Source organism: Leptodactylus fuscus, chromosome 9, assembly GCF_031893055.1.
Source record: "Leptodactylus fuscus isolate aLepFus1 chromosome 9, aLepFus1.hap2, whole genome shotgun sequence".
Taxonomy (NCBI): Eukaryota; Metazoa; Chordata; class Amphibia; order Anura; family Leptodactylidae; genus Leptodactylus; species Leptodactylus fuscus.
Genome location: NC_134273.1, coordinates 34,917,786 through 34,944,472, shown reverse-complemented (window position 1 = coordinate 34,944,472; position 26,687 = coordinate 34,917,786). Strand labels below are relative to the sequence as shown.

General features: G+C 43.2%; 1 protein-coding gene across 1 annotated transcript in view; it reads left to right on the top strand.

The window, feature by feature from the left end:
- The window catches only part of CFAP92 (cilia and flagella associated protein 92 (putative)), a 64,308-nt gene extending 40,550 nt beyond the window's left edge, over nt 1-23,758 (top strand). The window contains exons 9-17 of the mRNA XM_075286155.1: nt 9,333-10,204; nt 12,287-12,478; nt 13,342-13,627; nt 15,084-15,248; nt 16,116-16,328; nt 17,899-18,052; nt 20,941-21,134; nt 22,011-22,192; nt 23,502-23,758. Coding sequence (XP_075142256.1) covers nt 9,333-10,204; nt 12,287-12,478; nt 13,342-13,627; nt 15,084-15,248; nt 16,116-16,328; nt 17,899-18,052; nt 20,941-21,134; nt 22,011-22,192; nt 23,502-23,691 — 2,448 coding nt within the window. The 3' untranslated portion in view covers nt 23,692-23,758. The remainder of the gene's footprint in view (nt 1-9,332; nt 10,205-12,286; nt 12,479-13,341; nt 13,628-15,083; nt 15,249-16,115; nt 16,329-17,898; nt 18,053-20,940; nt 21,135-22,010; nt 22,193-23,501) is intronic.
- The last annotated feature ends 2,929 nt before the right edge of the window (nt 23,759-26,687 follow it).

Here is a 26,687-nt window from a genome sequence, read left to right as displayed (position 1 = left end):
AAGTGGGGCATCCCAGTCTTTGACTGTTTCGGAAAGTTGTCGCAGAAGAGATTTACCTTGTATGGTTATTGGTGCTACGAATCCCAGCGGGTCGTATAAGCTGTTCACCACTGACAGGACACCACGTTTAGTGAATGGTTTATCTGCGCAGTTTATTTGGAAACTGAAGGTGTCGGCTGACAGGTTCCACCTCAAGCCTAGGCTTCTCTGCACAGGCGGACAATCTGATCCCAGGTCTATGTCCTTGAATACTGGAGCATAGTCACTCGACTCAAAGGCTCTCATGACAGCCGGGCTGTTTGAAGCAATTTTGTGCAGTCTAAGATTAGCTCGGTACAGCATACCTTGGGTCCTCTTGAGTAGGTCGATCGCCGCTTCTTCTGTGGGTAGAGATTTTAGTCCATCATCTACATAGAAGTCTTTCTCTACAAAGTCTCTGGCGTCTATTCCATATTCGGACTCTCCTTCTTGTGCGGTTCTCCGCAGACCATAGGTTGCCACTGCGGGGGAAGGGCTGTTTCCGAATACGTGCACCCTCATGCGATACTCCACCATCTCTTTGCTGGGGTCATTGTCCTTGTACCACAGGAACCTGAGGAAATTCCTATGGTCCTCTCTGACTATGAAACAGTGAAACATCTGTTCAATGTCAGCAGTGATGGCAATGGGCTCTTTCCGGAACCTCATCAACACTCCTACTAGGTTATTTGTTAGATTAGGACCTGTGAGGAGGACATCGTTGAGAGATACGCCTTGATGTTTGGCACTTGAATCAAAGACAACTCTAATTTGCTTAGGTTTCCGTGGGTGATACACTCCAAATGAGGGTAGGTACCAGCACTCTTCATTTTCCTTTAAGAGAGGCGCTGGCTCCGCATGGTTATTCCGGAATATTTTGCTCATAAAGGTGATAATGTGTTCTTTCATCTCCGGTTTGTTGCTAAGTGTACGCTGGAGGGAGTTGAATCTGGACAAGGCTTGTTCACGATTGTTCGGGAGTCTTACCCTGGTGGCTCGGAAGGGTAAGGGAAAAACCCAGTGATTAGTCTTGTCCTTAAGGAACTCATTGTCCATTATCCTGACAAATTCCTTGTCTTCCATTGATGGGGCTACCTTGTTGTCATCCTTAGTTGTATGAAACACCGATTTTCCCAAGTCGTCTGCATAGGGAGAAGGAATGGCATCAGGTAGTTGTACGGGATTCGGAAGCTTCTCTTTCACATCATAGTGACGAGGGCATGGTTTGCAGAAAGTAGTTCGTCCGTCCCGGCGTACATAGGTCTTAAAGGAATCAACACTTGTTCGGTCCAAGCACACATTTCCTATGATTACCCACCCTAAGTCGAGTCTCTGTGCGTAGGGGGCGTAGTCAGGACCATTGCACTGTTGGCGGACCTTATGTATCCTTAAGTTGTCTCTGCCAAGCAGAAGTAGGATTTCAGCGTCTGTATCCATAGGTGGGATAACGTTGACTAGGTGCCTTAGGTGTGGTTGATGGAACGCAGCTTCTGGGGTAGGGATCTCATCCCTTTGGTTTGGTATTTGGTCGCATTCGATTAGCGTAGGTAGGGGTATTTCTACGCCTCCATTGATGGGAGAAGCGATGAAACCTTGTGCCCTCCTGCCGCTAGTTGCTATGCGGCCTGAGCAAGTGTTCAGAGTATAGGGCATCGCTGGTCCTTTGATTCCAAAGGCTTCAAAGAACTTAGGTCCAGCTAGGGATCGATTGCTCTGATCGTCAATGATGGCATACATTTTTACTGCATTCTCTGGTTGCCCTTCTGGATAAACTCTGATTAGGCATATCCTAGCACAACATTTATCACTGGCTCTCCCCACATACTTCTGAGCATGAGCAGGAGACCGCTGTGGTAGACTTGGTGTTAGCCTGTGGCTCCCCGCCATGGCTTGTAGCCGGACTAGAGGTAACTGCGATTACTGGATCGCTGGTGGCTGAGGATGGATGCAAAGCTGATGGGTGTTTGTCACTATGACACTCTTCACACTTAATGGCAGATTTGCAGTCCTTGACCATGTGTTCTAAAGAGGCGCAGCACTTGAAACACACCCCAAGTTCACTGAGTATTTTCTTGCGCTCCAGCATAGTTTTGGACCTGAAGCCTCTACATTTGTTCAACGAGTGTGGTTTTTTGTGAATGGGACACTCACGATTGAAAGATTTATCTCTTGAGGAAACAGTGTGCTGTTTATCAGTGGGTACCGCAGGTAGTGGCAGGTTAGTCTTTCTGACACTTACACTGCTCTTCAAGTCCTTGCGTTTATGTGTGACGCTTTCATACCTTGGTGAAGATGTTGCTGTGGCTGCGGTGTTAGACTCCAGGAAGTCTAGGCTAGGGTCATTCCTCATTTGGGTCTGTTCGTCGATGAACTTGCAGAATTGAATGAATGGAGGAAAGGTGACATCATGTGACCGTTTGTACTTGGAGACGCATACCGCCCACTTCTCTTGCAGACTATGTGGCAGCTTTGAGACGATTGGGTTCACCCCATGGGCGGTGTCTAGGTAGCACAATCCAGACAGACGAGGATCCTTTTTTGCAAGTTCCAGCTCCATAAGCAGATCACTCAAGTCCAGAAGCTTGTGGGCTTCCTTAAGGTTGATCCTTGGAACATTTTGCAGTCTCTTGAATAGGGACCTTTCTATGGCTTCAGCGCTACCATAGGTTCTTTCGAGTCTTAGCCAGGCAGCAGCGAGACCTGATTCCGCTTGCCCCACATAGACGGTCCGAAGACTTTTGATACGGTTTGAGGAGTCAGGACCCAACCATTTAACCATAAGGTCGAGCTCCTGTTCCGCAGATAGGTTGAGGTCAGCAATGGCGGCCTTGAAGGTAGCCTTCCAGGCTCTGTAGTTCTCTGCACAATCATCAAACTTTGAGAGGCTGGTACTGATCAGCTCTCTGCTCACCATAAACCTGGCAAATTCAGACATGTCTGATCCTTCACTCCTTGTTGCCGTGTTAGCTTGTGGTGCTCCTTGGGCGTATAAGCTGTGTGGCGTGAAAGGGTGAATTGCTCCTGGGTAGAATGATGACGCTGCAGGGTTGAGCTGTGGTTTAACCTCTGGAGATTTCGATGACTGTGGCTTGAACTGTGGAGATGGGCTGGAATGCGTCTTGTGGTCGTCTTGTGATGATTGCTGCTCCTGAGGGGACACATTATGGCATTGGTCTTGGGTCTCTGCAGATGCTGTGGGTAACACTGGCACCGTAGGTTGGGCTGACTTGGATGTTTCCACATTGTTGGGTAGAATGTCACTGGAGAAGGCATGTGCTGCAGATATCTGACTCTGTACGTAGACACTGGTACGGACAGCTGGATCATCTTCTTCCAGTGGTGGTAGGCAAATTGGGTCGAGGTTTTGCTTCAAAGCTTGCTCGAGTATTGTTACTTCAGCTAGTGCGATTTTTTCCTCCATTTCTGTTTGAAGGATCTTTGCTTTGGCTTCTGCCTCTGCTTTCTTGGCTTCTGCCTCTGCTTCTGCTTTCTTTTCTGCGTAGGAACGTCTTAGTTTGGATCGCTCTGCGTTCAAACGGGCCTCTAGATTTCTGTCGCTGAGGGTAGAAGTTCTTGAGCAGGATGATCTGTATGATCGAGAAGAGTGCTTGGATGAGCCTGACCTGTTAGATCTAGCTTCTTGCAGATAAGCGATACGGAGCTCTGCTTTATCTTTGGCGTCTTGCACAGCAGCGTCCCTTTCTCTGTTTGTGGAATCTGCTTTGCTTAGCTCTGATAAGGCTTCATCAATATTAGAGTCTTTTAGGAAGGCAGCGTACCTTGTGGATAACCTCTTGTACCTTCCATGGGTCGTATCTAGCCGTTTTATAGTGTCCTGTAGGCTAGCTGCATCATTTTTGTGGCGTTGGATGCTTGACATGAGGGAGGTGACTCGTTCCCATAGGTCATGCAGGTTGTCATTGAACTCATCCTTCATGTAACGGTAGTTCTCGAGGACCTGAACGGTTGGCTTAAGAGAGCGTAAAGGTCGTGAGTCTTGGCCTGCTTCTGGTGCTGACTCTACTTCCCGTTCTTCATGGTAAGTAGTATCGGGCTGTATTTGCTCTGTTTCGACATTGGGAGACAATGCAGCGTCCTTTTCGGCCATTTTGGTTTAAGGTGCGCTGTCTCTTTAAGAAACTGAACTTTTGAATTGGGGCCTGGAAACCGCAGTGCAGCTTAGTTAAGGTGTTCTGACAAGATTCCCAAGCTGTTTTGGAGAATAGTGGGGTTTTGCAGTCCAACAATCTGCATCAATGTTGTATAACATACAGAGTCTCTATACACAATGCAGACTAGGGTGTCACTGCAGACAGTTTCTTAGCAGAGCAGAGTTGTGATATATGGGCAGGCAGAGGGATTACTACAGGTTGGGGCCGGGCTTTAAGGCAGTTTTCGACTGTTCTGTCCCCACATGAGGCGAATGAAGATGTGGCAGGTGGATAGGGCTGGGAGAGGTCCTACCTTCGTTTCCTCAATGCAGGGCAGACAGGACCATGTTGCTCAGCGTCCAGAGAGATGATGCACATCATGAATGGTGAAGTTCAGGCTTGTTTATTTGGAAGACTGGACATACAGCATGTGATGGTAATGCAGCACTTCTCCAGGAGTACAGACAACTACTTATAATTGTGGTAGTAAGTGTGCGTGTGTGTGGTCGAAAACTGATGCCTTCTGCTGCTCAGTCCAAGTGTCTCTCCCAGAGAAAATGGAGACTAGTGATAAGTGAAAACAGGAAACAGCTACCCTTGAACCAGGAAGCAAAGGCATGTACAGAATTAATTAACTACAGGCTGTCATACAGAAAGAGGACAGCAGGTGGCAGCAAGGTTTACAAAGAATACAATCTATGTGTGAACGATATGATTATATCTAGATGAAACAGCACACTGTGTGCACACATGTATCTAATCCTCCCCTGTGTGGTACTGTGTGAAGAGTCGCGTATCTAATCCTACTGCATGTGGTACTGTGTGCAGACGCGTGTATCTAATTCTATGGCGTGTACAACTGTGTGCAGACGCGCATATCTAATCCTCTGGAGTGTGGAGCTGTGTGTAGACGTGTGTATCTAATCCTACGGCATGTGGTACTGTGTGCAGATGCGCGTATCTAATCCTACGGCATGTGGTACTGTGTGCAGACGCGTGTATCTAATCCTATGGCGTGTACAACTGTGTGAAGACACGTGTATCTAATCCTCCCCTGTGTGGTATTGTGTGAAGAGGTGCGTATCTAATCCTACAGTGTGTGGAACTGTGTGTAGAAGCATGTATCCAATCCCCCGGCATGTGGTACTGTGTGCAGACGTGCGTATATAATCCTATGGCATGTGGTACTGTGTGTAGACGCGCGTATCTAATCCTCCTCCATGTGGTACTATGTGCTGAGACGCGTATCTAATTCTCTGGTTTGTGGTACTGTGTGCAGAGGCATGTATCTAATCCTCCAAAGTGTGGTACTGTGTGCACACACATGTATCTAATCTTTCCCTGTGTGGTATTGTGTGAAGAGGCGTGTATCTAATCCTTCGGCGTGTGGAACTGTGTGTAGACGCACGTATCTAATCCTACTGCATGTGGTACTGTGTGAAGACGCGTGTATCTAATCCTATGGCGTGTACAACTGTGTGCAGACGCGCGTATCTAATCCTCTGGAATGTGGAACTGTGTGTAGACGTGTGTATCTAATCCTAAGGCATGTGGTACTCTGTGCAGATGCGTGTATCTAATCCTAAGGCATGTGTTACTCTGTGCAGATGCGTGTATCTAATCCTATGGCATGTACAAATGTGTGCAGACGCGCGTATCTAATCCTCTGGAGTGTGGAACTGTGTGTAGACGCCTGTATCTAATCCTTCGGTATGTGGAACCGTGTGCAGAAGCGCATATTTAATCCTCTGGTGTGTGGGACTGTGTGCAGACCCGTGTATCTAATCCTCTGGCGTGTGATACTATGTGCTGATCTGTGTATCTAATCCTCTGATGCGTGTATCTCAGTTTGGATATCAGTGTTGTATTGTGCATGTGGAGTGACCGTGTGTATTGCAGTTGGAATATGAGTGAAAGTCTTGCAGGTTTGTATTGGCTAAGGGGGGGGGGGGGGGCATTGTGTTTGAAATGCTGTATCTCAGCAACGGTACGTCCGAGCGAGTTGGAGTCTCGTCTTAAACCTTCCCGGATACCTGAAGTATCTCTGTACCAAATTTGGTGAAGATCGGTCCAGTCGTTTGGTTCGCATTAGAGCACAGACAGACAGACAGACAGACACAGAAATTCATTTTTATAATATAGGGAGATATACTTCTCCTTGTCAGCTATACTTTAATTAAATGTTTCTGTACACAATGACTTACGATCATTTACTTGTTATTGAGTCAGGTATTTTCTTCACATTATTTATGCGGCTTTTGCCAAAGCTAATTACATCAGTTATTACAAAGTGTACTGGCACAGGTATAATTAGACCAGAAATTAAGAGCCCACGTACCTTCCAGCATTTTCTATACAGGGAAATGGGAGAATATTACTAGAATCGATCGTCCAAATGCATTTTGTAATTGAGGTTTTCTACTTAAAGGCATATGCAGAGTAATGTGCATAATAGACTATTAAAGGGAACCTGTTTGGTAATTTCTGCTGCCCTACCTGAGAGTAGGGTTTGATGGAGGGAGAGAAGTTGAGCTCTGTGATATATAGGGTTATATGATAAAGGGAGAGAAGCTGAACTCTGTGGAATATAGGTTTATATAATAGAGGAGAGAAGCTGAGCCATGTGATATATAGGGTTATATGATAAAGGGAGAGAAGCTGAGCTCTGTGATATATAGGGTTATATGATAAAGGGAGAGAAGCTGAGCTCTGTGATATATAGTGTTATATGATAAAGGGAGAGAAGATGAGCTCTGTGATATATAGGGTTATATGACAGAGGAGAGAAGCTGAGCTCTGTGATATATAGGGTTATATGATAAAGGGAGAGAAGCTGAGCCATGTGATATATAGTGTTATATGATAAAGGGAGAGAAGATGAGCTCTGTGATATATAGGGTTATATGACAGAGGAGAGAAGCTGAGCTCTGTGATATATGGTGCTTTTATTTTTTTATTTCATTTTCTGTACATGATTATGGGGGCAGCCATCTTGCTTGCGCTTCTAACAGCATTTACTTATTTGCTTTACGGTGGCCCCATGATCCATAAACACACTAGTCTAGATATGTTCACTAAAGGGTTATTTCCATATTTGCAATTCATTGTCAAGATGGGACTAACTGCTCTCTGTCCTGACTGCTATGACCCTAGTGCTCAACACTATTTCCATTACACCCATAGAAGAGACGAGGCGCTATGAGAACAGCGTAGTACATCTAACTGCACACAGAATAGCTCACAGTTACGGGATCTTCTTTGAAACTGTATACAAGACATACTGTATATACTCGAGTATAAGCCGAGACCCCTACTTTTACCACAAAAAACTGGGAAAACTTATTGACTCGAGTATAAGCCGAGGGGGAGGAAATCCACCATTGCAGATAAAAAGTCTGGTCATGTGCATTACAGCTTAGTAACTCCATGAGGATCATAGTAATAGCAGTTAACCCCATCATGTCCCTCACATTAACCCCCTGTGTGCCTCACATAAGAATTACTGATATGTCGGACATATGGAGGTAATAATTAGGTATCTTCATAATTAAGGTCCTTCATTAGTACCCTCATGTGTCTCACATATTAGTAACCCTTATATGGGGCACACAGGGGTTAATATGAGGGACATGATGGGGTTAACTGTTATTAATGTGAGGCACATGGAGTTACTGAAACTAAATTAATAACCCCAAATGCCTGACGTTAATAAGCAGAGTAACTAAAGGAAGGTCCCTGTGTGTCACTTTACTGTAGCTTCCTCTCCTCCATACAACAGACATCTTCCATAAGACACAATGAATCCTGGCCACTCATCTGCAGGGTAGATGCTAAATCCTAGTGTGCTAAAGGACCTCTGATGACATCATGACCATGTGATCGGACTCTGGTGTGGGCGGAGCTACTAGGATTTAGACTCAACCTTATCTGCAGATGTTACATGCCAGTGGCTACAGACCTTTGATGACATCACAGTCACGTGATCTCATGACAAGCCAATCACAGAGCAGCAGCACTAAAGGACCTCCCCCTTCCTGGTCCAGTTTTTTGTGCTCCATGAACCCTGACTCGTGTATAAGCCAAGGAGAGCTTTTTCAGCATGAAAAATGTGCTGGAAAAGTCGGCTTATACTCGAGTATATACAGTACTCTGTGACCTGTGCAGGGTGGAGGAGCAGGTAACTCCATATTGAGTGAGGGGTGCTATGATATGAATGCTATCTGTCATTGTGATGAAGATAAGATAACAAGAAGTGTCAGCCTATTACTTGACTTTTTGACCAGAATGAGAACAGTCCATGAACATATTTAATTAGTGAGAATCCAGGTTTCTATTACTGAGCGAATTTCATTTTATCAAAACTAATCGATCACCTTATGTGCTATGAGAACCTCCGATTCCCTGGATAGACCAGGTTGGGGAAAGAAGGATTGGGATTCTGTATTTATATACAACATTTGAAAGCTTGACCAAACTGCCTGTGTATCTGTATGATCTCCCGAGAGTTGGGAGAGATGGCTCCAGCCGATGAGTGTTTATGTGACTGCTAGCTATGGTTTATAGACACCTTTACTATCACTGCTGTCTCTCTGAGCTTTATTGCCTGAAACCAGATTAGAAGCATTGCCTTGAACATTGTTAGATTTGTTTGGCAATAGCTGAAGGCTTATTGCTGCTTTTTTCTAGGGACATGATGAAAGTCATCCCCTACAAACGTGTTATGGAAATGTATATCTTCCACGTCCCTTACATTTTTATCATGGGGATGCCTGCTAATGTAGCAGTGTAGAGATAATAATATAAATGGCTGATAAATCAAAGCTGTCACCGGACGCAGGCTGCTGTTCGTTGTCCGGTAGCAGGTCTAGAATGAAGTCGCTGGAAATCTGGATTAGTTTTATTATGTTATTATAAAGCGTTACTGTGGTAGTAGCATTATATTTAGGGAGTTATTGTTTTGGGAAATCGCTCAAAACAGAATGCAGGGGTAGCAGCCGTACCCATGGACTGTGTTTGCTATTACAGTTTGTTCCCATTCAGTCCATTGCAATACAATTTACAGCTCATGAATAAGAGTTGCACTATTTCTGAAAAAAGAAAAAGCAAATGTTTAATGTCACAAGGCCTTCAGTATGTAATTTGTGATTTCTCCATATTTTCCAGGAAAAATGTAAGCCAGTGTACTGTAAATACAGATTCCAAGATCATCCTTGTCACCAAACTCATGGACAGACACATGGAACTCATGTCTTCTTTACAGACGTCAATGTTGTTTTTTTAGGGACTATGAGCCCTGGTAAACTGCGGGAATTTCTTCTTGGCCCTCCTATAGAGATTGAAGTACATGATCGAGATCAGAAAGTAGCAGAGAATAACAGCAAGCCATCACTTTTTGGCATGGAACCTGAAGATGAAAAATTGAGTAATGTTGGTCTTGTGACGTCTAAAAGTACCGTCCATAACCCTTATGTGGAACGAGACCGATTATTGGATCCTTATGGTATTGCGAAAATGAGATTATCTGAACTGGTCTATGGTGCAACTTACTTGAATGTTTCTGTTCCAATCCATAGCTGCGAAAGTCCAGATGTTACAGAATATTACTCCTATAGCAAGAGCAGCCCGGGAAGTGATGGACAGATTACTCCATTACCAGTAGGACATTATTTAGACGCTCAATCTCAGCTCAAAGTAAGGGTAGACCTGGCAGTGCCACTTTCTTCAGAGACACTGGCTCCGGATTGTCCTTTTGGACGGATCATCTACATTCTTGATCATAAAAACAAGAAGTTATTCCAAGATCTTATAACAAAGATAACAGAAATCAACTGTCGAGCTCTTAACCTTGATTCTGACCCAAAAAATCTATCCTTGGAGGTTCTTTCTAGAGTGTGTTTAACAGAGGATCAGAAAGATGACAGGTCACTTGATATTCTAACTGGAATCCATATCATGGATGGAGACATTCACCTTTTTGTTTTAGAAGGTTTGAGACAAAATGCTGTGAAAGAATTGTGGGAGACTGTACCAAACAGGTACAAATTATTGTTAAAATCCCTTCATATTTCATACTGTATGTGTGGAGAGTGTCCCTTTTATCTATCAATTTGTTATTTTTCTGTGGTGTCTGGAATTGGATGTATAGATGCATATAGACCGCTAAGCTTAAAGGGGTAGTTCAAATCTTGGTATTGATCAGCTTACCCTTAAGGTAGGTTATCAATATCAGATTGGTGGGGATCCGATGTAATGGAACAGAACAGCAGTACCTCTGTACCATGTATGGAGCCAGTCCGTACACTATTTGGATCCAGCAGTGGCAGCAACTGTTTTGCGCAGGTCCTAGGTATCAATTCCCCACTAATGCGATGGTGATGAGCTGCCCTAGCAATAGGCCATCGCTATCTAAGTCTTGGATAACCCTTATTAGATAACTTCTGATTCAGTACATCAGTACCAGGCTAAAGTGGTTATGGGTTATCCAGCAGAGTAAACATTTTATTTAACCCTTTCCCACCGATGGCATTTTTTGATTTTCGTTTTTGACTCCCCTCCTTCCAAACCCCATAACTTTATTTCTCCGCTCTCAGAGCCATATGATGTCTCAATGTTTGCGGGACAAATTTTTCTTCATGATACCGCCATTATTTATTATGTACGATGTACTGGGAAGCTGGAAAAAAATTCAGAATGGGGGGGGGGGGGGTTTGAAGAAAAAAGTGCATTTGTGCAATTTTTTTTATGGGCTTCATTTTTACAGCGTTCACTGTGCAGCCAAAATGACGTTTCACCTGTATTCTATGTTTCGGTACGATTCTGGAGATACCAAATTTATATGGTGTTATTTGCATTTTAACCCCTTAACAAAAATCCAAAACTGCGCCAATTTTTTTTTTTTCTAAAAGTCGCCATATTCTGACGCCTGTAACTTTTTTATACTTCCGTGTACGGGGATGCATAGGGCAAGTTTTTTTGTGGGGCCGGGTGTACTTTTTAGTTCTACTATTTTGGGGAATTGCTTTTGCTTTGATCATTTTTTATTAATATTTTTATTAGAGGCAAAGCAGAGAAAAAATGGCGGTTTGGCACTTTTGACTTTTTTTTCCTGCTACGGCGTTTATCGTACAGGAAAAATATTTTTATAGATTTTTAGAGCGGGCGATTTTGGATACAGGGATACCTAACATGTATGTGTTTCACAGTATTCAACTACTTTTATATGTGTTCTACGGAAAGGGGGGTGATTTGAATTTGTAATACTTTTAAATTTTTTTAATATATTTTATTTTATTTTTTGCATTTATTAGACCACCTAGGGGTCTTGAACCCCTGGGGGTCTGATCACTAATGCAATGCATTACAATACTTATGCATTGCAATACATTGTAACAAATCGTCATTTCTTTTGCAAGCTGCATAGAGCAGCCTGCAAAAGAAAATCACTGCAGACTGGCCGGAGAGCTCCCGGCTGTCATGCCAATGTGACATCGGTCCTGGAGCATGCTCCATGTGCCAGCGATCACCGGCATAGTGTCGGCGCCCATGAGCCGCCGGTAAAATGGCGCCTCAGTCAGCTTTGACCGAGGCGCCGGAGGGGTTAATGCTTCCGATCGGTGCGGGTACTGACTGAAGGCATTAGCGTTGGGTGTCTACTGTGTAAAACAGTAGACACCCGGCAGCTATGGCGGCCGCCCGACTCCCTGTCGGCTACCATACTTAAACACCCGGCGTCCTCCGTACTAGTATGGCAGATGTCGGGAAGGGGTTAAGGTGTGTTTTGTGTTAAAATAAAAAAAGTTATTATTCACCTCACCCCTCATCCCCTGCTGCCATTGCCACACAATATGAATCTCTGCTTGTCTCTGGTTTCTGGTCCTGTCTCGACACAAGAAATGGCAGAAAGTGCCTACTCAGCCAACTAGCTGCAGCAGTGATGGTGGGCAAACTGGTCGGTTTTTGGTATTTCTTGTGTGCCGAACATAGACCATGTACAAGGGATCAGTGAGGATGGAGTAAACATTACAATGGTAGCAGTGGGGATTTGGTGATGTTACCAACACGTTTTTTTTTGTGTATTATATTTATATGTCTAAATTATAATTTATTTTTTTTTCCAGATTGGTGGAGCAGAAGGGAAAGCTGGAGATTTTGTACAATTCAGAAATGGCTTTCCATGAACGCTTATACAAAGATCTTGGCATTTTGGTGTGTCATGTCCATTTGCATGAACCGCTTCACTCCATAGTGAACCAGCCACTTCTCTACATCAGAGACATGGTCCCTCCATTGTGCTTTCAAGCTTTGTCCAGGTAGACAAACTTCTTAGTTATTGTTATTTCATTTCTTTATTTTAGAAACCAGTGTCATAAACATTTTTAATAATGTATATGTATCCCACATGGCCATAGTCTTGTAGTAGAACCCTACTACAAGATTATGGCCATGTGGGGTACATATCCTCTAAAGAGGATTACCTCTTCAAAATACAAGTATTTCAGTGTAGTAACGCAGAAGATAAGGCTATAGCCAGAATTTGGGAATAATCCTACTTTTACTTACTTAGACACTTAATGTGTTGCTGTAAAGGCCAGTGTTGGGAAATTGAAGAACAGGGAGTGTGATCATATTGGTGACTTCTCATGTTATGGGGTAGTTGGTTGTCTCTTTCTGGAAAGCTTTGTCAACTAGTTTGGCTTCACTTCCTCTTGTTAGCTTTGTAAAAAAAAAAAAAAAAGGCACCATAAGTAAACAGAAAAAAATAAAATTATTTGAAAACCATGGCTACTTTGGTTAGTCCACGGCTCTGGTGGGAGGAGTTTGCATGGAGTGACGGTTTAACGTGCACACTGTTCTATATGGGCGAGAGAAATCTCATTGTTTCTGTAGCTCCCATAGAGTTGTATGGACTAATAGCATGTATTCTCGGCTACCACTGTATAAAAAAACCCTCTTTGTTGTGTTCGGACGAGCTGGTGGGTCCTTTGTTTTATTGATCAGTGGAGTTCCAGCAGCTACACCCTACTGATCTTACACTGACCACCTATCCACTGGGTTAGTAGTAAGTTGTAGCAGACAACATAGATACAGAATAAACTTCACATTATACAGAAACCGTTGTGAATGACTGCAGTTATCTATGTATCCACATTGTTTCCATTATTATATTTTTTAGGTTGGACTATATCTGTAGTGCTAAAAAGTTACGAGATGTCGTTCAGTGCGACCTCCTGCCTTCAGTAGAAATGATTCACCTTCTGAGCCGAGAATTTGGCGTTCCACTGAATCCAGGAGATTTGTTTGCAGATACAGAACACACTTTCAATAAAAAGCTGGTTATTTCAGAAAAAGAAGACAGAAGTTGGAGATGTCCTCCGCATGTACCCTTAGATAATTTTAATGAATCATACATTCAGTGGAAGAGGGATACTGAGAATAACAACACCAAAGACCATATTCAGGTATGTACTATTTCATGTTGACTTTTACTAATCCAGAATTTTCTGCATTCTTAAAGGGATTCTGTCACCAGAACCCAGCATACTGATCTAGCTCAGCAAATAAGCTTTTTGGAACGTGTGTGGGGGGGGGGGGGGCGCGTTACTGTCACTCCAGAGAGGTAAGCGGCAACTCCCTCATTGCTCCAAAGAGTTCATTTGCACATTGAGAAAAACAATATCTCTACAACAGAGGCACCGATTCACAAGGGGGAAAACACGGTTTGATTTAGGTGACTCTAACCTATCTATGTCTAGCGCTTTGTGCAGACTCCCTCTAAACTTTTGCTTGTACCTACTGTGGAGCAAAAGAGTATAATGTGCAAAGTTCATATATTACATTGCATATAACCTTTCCAGCCAGCTAGGATCTCGAATATCTTTATCACTGATGATTTGCCAAAGTTGCGCAGAATGTACAAGTAAATCATATATATCTTTATCTAACCAATTCCCGGCTGTCCTTTGATTATATTTGTCCAACAGTCAGCAAGTAACTGTACACGGACATACTGGTACATCCTTGCAGAGATTGCAGCTGCACAAAATGGTGCAGGAGCAGGGAGATACCGGTCAGTGACAGCTGACCTCACCGGAGGGAACGCAGAGACTATTAAATAGCCTGGTTATGTAGTGGTAGATTAATACTTAGCAAAACTATATAAAATAAATCACGAAAAATAGAAGTAAGAACGCACAAAAATAGGTCAGGGAATGTCTGCATAGATTCAATGCAAAATATTTATTAAAGGTGTTTTCTGGCCCTAAGTTAAGTTTTCATACCGATGATCATAGGTCATCAGTGTGTGATCTGCGAGGGTCCGACATCTGGATCCAAGACAGATCAGCTATTGCAGCAGCCTCCAGAAGCTTCTTAGAGGGCTGGGGGAATGTGCAACTCTGTTTATATTCAAGCAAAAGGATCGTTGCAGCAGCAGCCCTATCTCTGCATAGATCGGATCGGCGCTGTCCATCTTCTAAGCTTCCAACACCCAGTTGGACCCACACAGATCATATACTGATAACTATATCTACTGTCACATCAGTAAGACTTATCAAAAGATCTGGGATATATGTGCCTTGTGTGTCTATACAGTCGCATAGGAATTTTCCCAAATACAATTTGAAATAAAGAAGGGGCCACCATTTCTTGTTTCTACTAATCAGTTGTGAAAAGGGGTCTCGGGCACCAATGATATATTCTGATATGACACTAAACAGGAAACTAGAATGGAGTGCTGGGTTTATCCCTGTGGATCCATTTCACTTACAGTGGGGCTCAGATGGATTCTCCTGAGGATTGAATATGTGGTTAAGTTTGTAATAGAAACCATAAAGATTTTCAGTCTTTGCTGTTTATAGTTTTTGGCCAGTGTTCTTTTTAGTCCAGTAAGTTAAAAATCACTTCTTTTACTTATAGATGAATATTAACCGTGCTTGGCAAATGAGCAGAAAGGTTAAAAAACCTAAAGCCGAGTCCGTGGAGATTATTCCTGTTGATGGGATGACTGTTCACAATTACAGCTCACAGCCTCTCAACTCTACAGAACTGGCGCTGCGGATTTTACGACAGAAAATGGCTGAGGTCAGTTACTATAATGTGAAAAAAAGCTTTTATGTGCTTGTCAGCTGTTGTGTAGGTATTTTTTATGTAGATCTAGAATTGCATTTTTAGGATTGTTAAGTACAAGCTGGTGTAGATGTGCTTAACTGGTTATATCACTGCTGAGATAGGAATAAACCCTTCTAAGTCCCGACCCCTAAGGCAGGACTTAAAGGGATTCTATCCAGGAATGTTTTTATCTCAAAACCACTGTCGCTGGGTTCACACCAGCGCCCGATCTCCGTTTCCAGGTTTCTGTATTCTGCCGACAGAAGACTGAAACCTGGCAGACCATGTCCGGCCGTGAGCGTTTTGAGCTCTCTGTGGCGAAACTGTTTTTTTAAACCCGACACAAAGTCCTGCGTGTCCGACTGTGTCCGGTTAAAAAAAACTGGTTTCGCCGCCAAATGAATGGGTTTGAAAAATGACTGCAGGTTTCCGTCTCCTGTCCAGTTTCGGGCAGGAAACGGAAACCTGCAAAACGGAGACCAGGGTGCAGATGTGAACGAGCCCTAACACCAATGATAGAATCTCTTTAAGAGAATAGCCGAGCAGTGATTGTTTCCATATTTCCCATAGTGTTGAGCAGAAGTTGTGGAAACCGTGTAACACACTGAGCTTCACAGTTTTCGTAACTCCCATTTACAGGATCCCTCACTTGGATCCTCCCCTTTGCCTGGACTTCTATGACTACGTATAATTTGATATATTCTAGGAGAACAAAACATAATCAGTTTCAGATATATCAGATCAGATATATTTAATTTTTTTTATATTGAATGTTTTTAATTTCTTCAACAGTTATTGCTCATTTTAGTTAAGTTTATATCTGATTTTTTTTCCTCACAGGTGCCAAGGCACAGATACACGTATTGCCTAGATTACCAGTCAGCTACTGTCAGTCCAGTAGATGTAGTACAGGAACAGAAAAACCAGGCTGCAAAATCTAGAGAGGAATGGATGACACCAAGTGGGTTCCTAAATCTAGGATTCAGAAGCAGCATTGAATGCAACAAACACCCCAAAAAACCAGATGATGCTCGGATCCTGGAGTTATCCAAGGTATATAATAGTCACACATTTGTTCTGTTTCTGAATGCATTCTTACTTTGCAGCATTTTTCCATGCTTTCCTAAAACTTTTGCACAGTACTGTAGTTGATAAAGATGGATAAAGACTCAAGTCCTACCTATGAGGCAGATGTCAATTGTCAATATCGGTGGGGGGGGGGGGGGGGTGTCAGGAACTGACATATTCGACATGCTTGATCCTTTTTCCAGATATCATCTTTGAGTATAAAGTTGGCAGGCCCATATACACATAAAATAGTTACCGTATTTTTCGGACTATAAGACGCACTTTTTTTCTCCAAAATTTTGGGGGAAAAGAAGGGTGCGTCTTATAGTCTGAAGGTGGCGCCCGGCATCCGCTGTAATAGAGAGGCGGAAGCCGGCAAGTGATAGACGCCGGGGCCTGAGACATCGCTGCGCTCCCCTGTCCTGGCTTCATGCAGGGCAGAGGATCGTAGCGATGTCTCAGGCCCCGGCGTCTATCCCTCCCCGGCATCCGCCTCTCTAGTACAGCGGATGCCGGGTCAGTATCAGCGGCCCCTTCTCCCCCGGGGCCGGTCCCCACCGGCCCCGTACCTGTGACGTTGCAGGCCGGCTCCTGCGCGGCGATATCGCAGGAGCCGACCTGTTCGGGTGACAGCCGGGAGCCTACTGAGGCTCCCCGGCCTGTCACGGCTATATTAGTATTGCGGCTGGTCTCTATGACCAGCCGTAATACTAATAGACAGAATGGCCCATAGACGGCAATACACTTGTATTGCCGTCTATGGGACTTGCGATCAAGTGACCGCAGGTTCAAGCCCTGGGAGGGGAATAAAATAGTAAAAAAAAAAAAAGAAAAAAAGCTTTAAAAATATGAAATAAATAAAAGTTCTAAATCACCTCCTGTTTTTTTTTTCAATACAAGGTGATCTAAGCAATAGATATCCCCCAAAATGGTATAACTAAAAAGTACAGCTGGCCCCGCAAAAAAAAACGCTCTATGCATCCCCGTACAGCTGCAGGGTCACCTGTCAATGTAGCCTTGCAGCTGTTGCAAAACTACAACTCCCATATATTAAATATTTTACCAGTTTTTGCTTCAAAATTTTTTTCCCTATTTTCCTCCTCTAAAACCTAGGTGCGTCTTATAGTCCGAAAAATACGGTATCTGTTCCTGCCAAAATTGTCAGGTTCAGCTGAATTTCCTATAATGCATATAGGTAAACTTTTTTTTATGGTACAGATACACACACATGTCACTTTGGAGCAGTCCAATGTCTTATACTTTTTAATACGCCCTTTTCAGTACTTTTTTGTTGTACCTAAGGGATGAATTGTAAGACACCTTAGAGGCAGTAACGCTAATGTTTGTGTATTATTTATGGCTGTATCTCCGTACACAGTAAAAAAACAATAAAAGTTATTTTCTTAACACCCATAAAACAGAAAGGTCAGCTCTGACAGCCAAATAGTTCTTGATGTTTTTAATTAGCTTTTAATGGAAAAGTGTCAGCTCCCCATCTCGCTCTCTGAAAGGTCAGGCTGGGAAAGTAAATACCTATGTATGTCTTATATCGCAGGCCTGGAGAGAAAATATTCTGCATGCAAACACCCTCCAGCCCACCCTCTCCCGGGACCACTGGTGTTGGGCAAATCGCCACATTGACTTTGAGCTATACAAGAAGCCTTGTGAGAGGAGCTGTGTGCCTGCCCCAGTCACTGTCCATGTTACAGGTGAATCTCTTACTTCTTACTTCCATAGAGAGACTCTTTCCTAATTACATGTACAACTCATTGTAAATGCCGGCACAGTTCTGTTCCCTCAAGACTGATATCATTAGCATGCCTTATTACTGCTCTCATGTAATTAACAGCACCCTGGAAAATGAAGCCAAAAACACATCTATCATTTGCCTGGCAGAGCTGGTATATTTAGACGTGGCTAGACCTCCCTGGAGCGCTCAGTGTGCAAATGAATAAAATCTATGAGATTGTGGAGTAGCTGTGAAATGGCTGCGGGGAAAAGTCTACACAAACAAGAGACGTAATAAAGAACGCACAGCCTCAGACTGGCAGAAGGAATATTGAGAGCTGGCGCGGTCTCTCGTCTTTATATAACATTTGTTCTTCTTAGCTTCAGACTTTTTTTGCAGCCGGTTTGCAAATGTATTGCAAAAGCAACATTGGGGTAGACTACAGGATTACACAGAAAGTAGTGCAAGCAACTAGACAGAATTTCAGTACAGCAAAACCTCTTATGGCTAAAATTATTATAGAAAATGTACTTTAAGTGAGTTTCTCAGAAAAATTATACAAAAGGTGCCTAATCTAGTCAGTAAATGTACAGCCGCCTGAAGACAAAAATAATGCTTGACATCAGCATACAGAAGCCAGGTCCAGACTAGGACTAGTAAAACAGCTGGGGTACTGTGCACAACTTGCCTGAGTCACACACATAGGTGACACACGCTGTTTCTCAGTAACTGGTAAACATTCCGAGTTCATCAGTCTCGGTCCACAGCATGGCATCCCCTCAAAATCTTGGTCACTCCCCCCCCCCTCTCATTCCTGGTCCTCAGCATGGCTCTCCTCTCATTCCTGGTCCTCAGCATGGCTCCCCTCTCATTCCTGGTCCTCAGCATGGCTCTCCTCTCATTCCTTGTCCTCGGCATGGCTCCCCTCTCATTCCTGGTCCCCACATTGCTCCATTCTCGTTTCTGGTCCTCAGCATGCTCCTTGGCATGGTTCTCCTCTCCTACGTGGACCTTGGAATGATTCCCTTCTTATTTTTGGTCCTCTGCATGGTTCCCCTCTCATTCTTGGTCCCTGACATGGTTTCCCTCTCATTCCTGGTCTCCAGCATGGCTCCCATCTTCTTCCTAGTCCTCAGTAAGGTTACCCTCTCATTCCTTGTCTTTAACATAGCTTCCCATTTCATTTGCTCCCCTAATTTCTACCTTGACATCTCAGTAGCAATGTGCTCTCTCCCTATTTTTGCTGTCACACAAGGCTGTTCAGTGCAGCAAGACGTGTACTTACATCTCCCCTTCTCTGACAGCCTCCCCCTACTCCTAACATCATTTGTGGTGCTGAAAATCCTCCTCCTGGGCTCTGCCACCTGACCCTTTTTGTTTACTGACATCATATGTTGAGAGAGAGTCTGCGGACCCCATATATATAAGATAGCTGCCTGAATTTGTCCTAACATGTGGGGGGCCTTTATATAATGTGGCACAAGGCTGTTGGCTTTTCTTCCCTGATGTCCCTTGTCAGTCTTCTGTTCCAGCGTAGCATAGCCGATTAACAGTACATGCTAATTCTATAATAATAATAATTCTAATGTGTGGATTTTGAATAGGAATTCCAATTGTAAAAATTGTTAACAAGGGGGTCTTTGCTAGGAATATGAAGTGGTCTGCTTATCCAGGAGCAGGTTGTATAGAGCTGTGGTCCCCAACCTTTTTTGCACCAGGGACTGTCTTCAAGCAAGACCATTTTTCCACGTACCAGCAGGACAGGGTGGGGCTGGGCTTTGGTCATATGGGGCGGGGTTATAGGTGGGCTCTACCATGTGGACAGACAGGGTCTCTGCCAGGATACTTTGTGGAGCAGACGGGTGTGACACGAGCACCAGAGCGGATATTGCAAATTGCTCGACACTGAGGCTGGATACTTCACGCTAGACCACATTACTATGGTAAGCAACACCGAGGCTGGATACTATGTGCTAGGCCACGCTGTTATGGTATTGTGTATACTATCGGGTAGCACAGCGTCCTTAGCAGTTACAGTTACCATAGCAACATGTCCTAGCGTGAAGTATCCAGCTAAGGGCTCGTTCACATTTGCGCCCAGGACTCTGTTCTGCAGGTTTCCGTTTCCTGCACAAAACAGGGCAGGAGACGGAAACCTGCAGTCATTTTTCATACCCATTCATTTGAATGGGTTTGAAAAGTGTCCGGCCGTGAGCGGCAGTGAGCTTTTTATGCTCTCCGTGGCGAAACCAGGTTTTTTTAACTGGACACAGAGTCGGACATGCAGTACTCTGTGTCCGGTTTAAAAAAAAAAAAAAGGTTTAGCCGCGGAGAGCTCAAGATGCTCACCGGCGCTCACGGCCGGACTCTGCATGACAGGTTTCTGTCTTTTGCCAGCAGAAGACTGAAACCACAGAATGGAGTCCGGGCGCTAGTGTGAACCCATCGTAAGACTGAAGCCAGCCAACTGCCCTGCCCCGCGGACCGGCAAAAAAAACTCCAATGTCCAGGTCCTGACTGCGGACCAGTTGTTAGGGAAACCTCGTATAGAGTGTAATTGAAAGGAAAGTCCATCCCAGAAAAATGTTCTAGAAGGGGTGGGTGGTCTTCGGGAGCTGCTCGTGTTAGTTGTAGTTATTCTGTATTCTAACAGATACGTATATATCAAGTTGTAGATAAAACTAATGGTCCTCCAAGGTTTCGCCAAGTGAATGCCCATGCACTATAGTTAGTTCATATGACAAGAGCTGGTGCATATTTTTCTATATATAGAGCATAGTTTACATTAAGTTGCACAATCAACCTGTATAAGTGAAGAGAGATATATAGAATAACATGTATTTATTTCAGACATGTTCTCTCTCATAGATGATACATTGCAGGAAGAACCTATAGGAACAGTCCAGCCTGCAGATATCAAGCAGAAAATGAGATTCCACCGATGTTTGCCTCAAACAGAGCTGACTGCACAGGGAGCTCATGCAAGTAACCAGCTGAGCAGACTCGAGGGCTTGTTAAAAGATAAAGAAACCAAATTGTCTCTGAGGAAGGCCGGTGTAAAGGTGGGAGATACTTGGCTATTGTGGTATCTTCACATTTGTTTTGGATTGTGGTTGATTCACACTCAGCAGATTGTGGTGGTGTTTTCTGTGATGAACATTAGAGATGAGCGAGTAGTATTCAGTCGAATACCTCCCCGTCATAGGTATGCGTGTAAGCGGCTGAACACCAAGGGGTTAAACGCATTGAATATTTGATGCGCTTAACCCCTTGGTGTTCGGCCGCTTACATGCATACCTATGGCTGGGAGGTATTTGATCGAGTACTACTCGTTCATCTCTAATAAACATCCATTCCAGTCCTTGGTTTTGGTGACAAGGGTATGAAATTTTAGATGAAATTTTCCTTGTGTGAATTTTGGACAACCCCTTTAAGCTAAGAGTCCAAGGCAACTTTTGGTTGAGTCATACTACTCTGAGTAGTGCATGGAGAAGGGAAGGGAGGAGAAAGCGACTGAAAAGTTCTCTGTCTCACTCCAGTGTTGGAGTTGTAGCTACACCTCCAAGTACTGCTGTATGGTGTCCTCCTTGCTGCTACTGCCTCTTTTGAGGCTTTGCTACAGACAGGTGGGTTGGCAGGATCTCCTCCTTTGTGTGTGCAGTACTTAGGAGACATCATTGCAGTTAGTGTCTACCTCCTCGTTCTGGGAAAACTGATCATTACAGAGCCCGCAGAGTGTAAAGCTTTTGTATATAGTGGCCAAATAACAAGTGACTTCATTTGTGCATAGAAATCACCTGAAATGACTGGTACGCTTTATCTCATTCCCTTCAGCACATTATATGTATGGTTCTCAGGAACGTTTTCTACTTTGTGTCAATAGTTATATATGTATTACTAATTAAGAAATGAAATGGTTTTTTTTTTATCTTTGGTAGTCCATACCAGCATTGGCCATAATACCAAAGTGTGAAAGTGATGGAAACAAAATAGGGATCAACGCAAAGGGATTTATTCCAGGAGAATTGAAAGATCACAGCTTGAAATGGACTGACAATGTGATTCCCTGTCGCGACATGAACCACGAGACATTTCGAAAGCTGAGAGGGAAAGACTTTACGTAAGTTCAGATGCCGGCCTGATACCAAATCACTCTACAAGATGCTCAATCGCACTTTCTCTTCACCTTATGTTATGTTATGCTACATGTTATGCCTGTATGGCCCCAGGAGCTTACAGATGACTTACAGATCAGTTATTGCAGTGTTTGCCCAGGTATAAAGGCTCATGGATGAAATAGTATCTTCGTGTACTCGGGCATTTATGGGCATCGGAAGTTTATGACAATAGATATAAGGCTTGTAACGTAACCTATACAGTTAGAAGACCTTCCCTTACCCGGACCACATTTTCTCTGACGTATTTTCAGTTTCGCGTTAGCCATCTTCTTTGAAAAGTCTGCCACCCTACAGCAAAACTTTTTAATGCAAATTTTGGGCCATTGTAGGTTTCACTGTAATCCAAAAAATACCGTTATGTTCAAGTATTTTAACTATTGCGTTATTTGTTTGTGATCTAGTGGGTTGCTTTAACTAACAAGTATTTCAGTTTTAATGGCAGAGATAAAGCTGCTTTTAGTACATGCTGCTTTAAAGGGAGTGTGTCACCAGGGTGCAGCATGGTTAGATAAGTAGGGTTACCTGAATGTAAGCCCTTTTTTCCCACGGAAATTTGTGCCTCAGTTACCAAGCTATGCTCCACACTGTTCTATGAGTGACAAGGTCAGGGAGCTATTCTGAAATCTCACCTGGCCTGGTGTATGTGCTTTGGTCACCCCCTACCCTTCCCCTCAAGAAGACCTATAAAAATTGTAAAAAAAAAAAAAAAAAGTTGTACTTACTAGAAAACGGTCCGGAAAACCAGTATGTGTCCAAATAGAGCCCTCACATAACTATGTCAATGGAAAAGTATGTTTATTTTCTCAAAATGACTCTTTAATTAGCAAATGTAGTAAAACAATAAAACTGACAGAAATACGGTATCGCTATAAATATAATAACCTTCCGGAAAGTCGCCACGCCATTTTTTTTGGCAGAATGAGCTCAAAACACATTGACAGAAATGTACGTTGTTTTTTTCACAGGAACCCCTCCATAAAGTTAATAAAAGTTAATAAAATCGAACTCATTCCCCCCCCCCCAAAAAAAATAAAAATTAAAAATTAAAAAAAGTAATACATTTTGGAAGGCTGAGATGAAAAATGTTGCCAATTCTTAATTACCAGCCTTAAAACGCTAATAGCATAGGTGTGTTCTCTTCCATACATTGTTCTGATCATGTTCTCGTTCCTTCTTTATATCTACAAGGGGTTTCTCTTGCTGAACAGAATCTGCCCTTAATATTTACACAACTGTCCTTGTTTCTTACAGGACTAATATTACTGACCATTCGGTCCTGTGCAAGAGGAAAATCAAGGAATTGAGCAAAGAGGAGAAAAATTCCTTCATCCTCTTACAGTCTGGACAATCCAAAGCCAATTCAGCACCAAAGATAGCGGATGACGTTCGTAATGTTATTCAGATCCAGAGCCACCAAGGATTTCTGCTTCATATACAGTAGATGGAGACCCCCGGGCCAGATAAGAATCACCTTTCTCAATAAAATCCTATGTCATCTAAAGCCAGGCTATATACCAGTGATGGCGAACCTATGGCACGCGTGCCAGAGAGGGCACGCAGAGCCCTCCATGCTGGCACGCGTGCGGTCGCCCGGATCGCTCACCAACAGGGAATCCGGTACAGGATTCCCCGTTGATGAGCGATCACTGCCTTCAGTTGTATGTGCAAATGCACATACAGCTGAAAGCTGTCAGGGTAGGCCGCGGATCGCGCGACCGCGGCCTACACTGGCTGCAGAGTTTGACCTCTGCCCCGACGCGGGCGCGATGACGTCATCAGCGCCGCCAGTGACAAGAAGGTGGATGCCGGCGGCTCTTCAGGGGTGAGTATGAGAGTGGCTCACTGTGTATATGATGTTGGGGGGAGCGCTTATAATACTTGGTGGGGTGTATGATACTGGGGGGGAGTGTATAATACTGGGGGGGCTTATAATACTGGGGGGAGTGTATAATACTGGGGGGAGTGTATAATACTGAGGGGGCTTATAATACTGGGGGGAGTGTATAATACTGGGGGGGGGCTTATAATACTGGGGGGAGTGTATAATACTGGGGGGAGTGTATAATACTGAGGGGGCTTATAATACTGGGGGGAGTGTATAATACTGAGGGGGCTTATAATACTGGGGGGAGTGTATAATACTGGGGGGGCTTATAATACTGGGTGGGGTGTATAATACTGGGGGGAGTGTATAATACTGGGGGGAGTGTATAATACTGAGGGGGCTTATAATACTGGGGGGAGTGTATAATACTGGGGGGGCTTATAATACTGGGGTGGCTTATAATACTGGGGGGTGTACTAAAGAGCATATAATACTGGGGGGGGGGGCTATTTATAAGCGCACAATACTGTGTGTGGATGCCACTGTGGAGCATATAATCCTGTGGGGGGGGGGGGGACACCTACTGCGGAGCATATAACACTGGGGGGCTACTGTGGTACTGTGGAGAATATAATATTGTGTGGTGGGCCCACTGCAGAGCATATAATACTGTCTGGGGTCCCCTCACTATTTATATCACACAGTATCTGTTTTATAGCAGACGTGATATTAGTACAGGATGTAAGAATATTACACGGTAACTATAAAACAGATCCTGTGCGATGTAAATAGTGAAAATAAATTGTTCAAAGTACCAAATGCCGAGACCTTTACATTTCAGTACAACGTTGTTTGTATTATTGAAAGCTCTGTAAAGCCCCACATGACTGTAATTTTTGGTCAGTAACTGTCCGCAATTGTGGATCCGCATAGTATTAAGTCTATATTGTCGTGTTGGCACTCCGCGAAAATTTTGTGGGTTTTGGGTTGCAGTTTGGGCACTTAGTCTCTAAAAGGTTCGCCATCACTGCTATATACTCTTGTGTTATGTGAAATACTGACAAGGGGCAAAATCACTGACTGACTTGTAGAAACTGTTCTCTTTACTTTTATACCTGTCAGGTTCACTGTGCTGGTCTATGCTGTATAGTTTATTTGTAATATATATATATATATATATATATATATATATATATATATATATATATATATATATATATATATATATATTACAATTATAACTATATTATAATGATAGGTGTGGTGATGTATTTAAAATGAACATTGAAAAATCCCTGCAGTGGGAACGGGGTTAGAGTTCCTGCCGTCCAAAGCCCATAACTTTATTTTTCCCTTCACAGAGCCATGTTCGGGCTCAATGCTTGCAACAGAAATTGTACTTTGTAATGGTATAATTTATTATTCCAAATGATGTACTGGGAAGCTGAAAAAAAATTCAGAATGGGGTGAAATTGGAGAAAAACTGCATTTGTGCGACTTTCTTACGGATTTTGTTTTTATGGCATTCACTGTGGAGCTATGTGTGTTTCACTTGTATTCTGTGGGTCAATATGATTCCAGGGATACCAAATTTATATAGTTGTGGTTTTGTTTTTTGTTTTTAATTTACATTTTAATGCCTTTTAAAGAAAAAAATAAAAATCTTTGAAAAAATTAAAAATTTCTGGAAGTCGCCATATTCTGACATCTTTAACTTTTATTTCCATGTATGAGGGTACATAAGGCATCTTTTTTTGTGGGGCCACATGTACTTTTTAGTTCTAGCATTTTGGGGAATATCTGATGTTTTGATCACTTTGCATTCAGCTTTTTATAGGAAGCAAAACAGGGAAAAAACTGCAATTTGGCACTTTCCATTTTTTTCCCACTACAGCAGTCACCGTATGGGGAAAATATTTTTATATGTTAGCAGACCGGGCATTTATGGACACAGGGATGTCTAATATGTTTGTTTTTGTTTATTTATCTTAATTTCAAATCTAGGGAAAGGGAGTGATTCCAATTTTTAGGTTTTGTTTATTTATTTTTAGGGGGTTTTTTTTACTATTAGTCCCATGGGGCTTGAACCTGCAGTCCTTTTTAATGCAGTTCTCATAGACTGCCATTCATCTGTATTGCAGTCTATGGGAGGTTTGTAACATAGATATTGGGGCTGGTTATAGACCAGCCTCAATAGCCATAATACAATGACAAGGAAAACAAAAAAGATGGCTCCCACAACTATAACAGTAGGGGGCATTTTTGTACCGGGGGGAGTCGATGTCCTGACTTGCAGCGCCTGTAATCAGAGTTCATTAGCTCTGGATTCCGCTGAGCCCAAGTAGCAATGGTGGTCGCCATCTTTAAAGACCCCACATCTGCTGTAATAGTACGGCGAATGTCAGGAAGGAGTTAAAAGAAGAAGTGCAGTATTCTCCATAATATAGCAATTCTTGAGATCCTTACTTCTTATACAACTCCTCTGTTATTCTTTTGCACATACACATACAACTCTCTCTTCTAGTAAGTGTTCTTTTTCATAGTGTTATATTTTGCCAAAGACCAGGAAATTTTTCCATAGCTTTTATACTTGAGTACTACAGTGTCTCAAG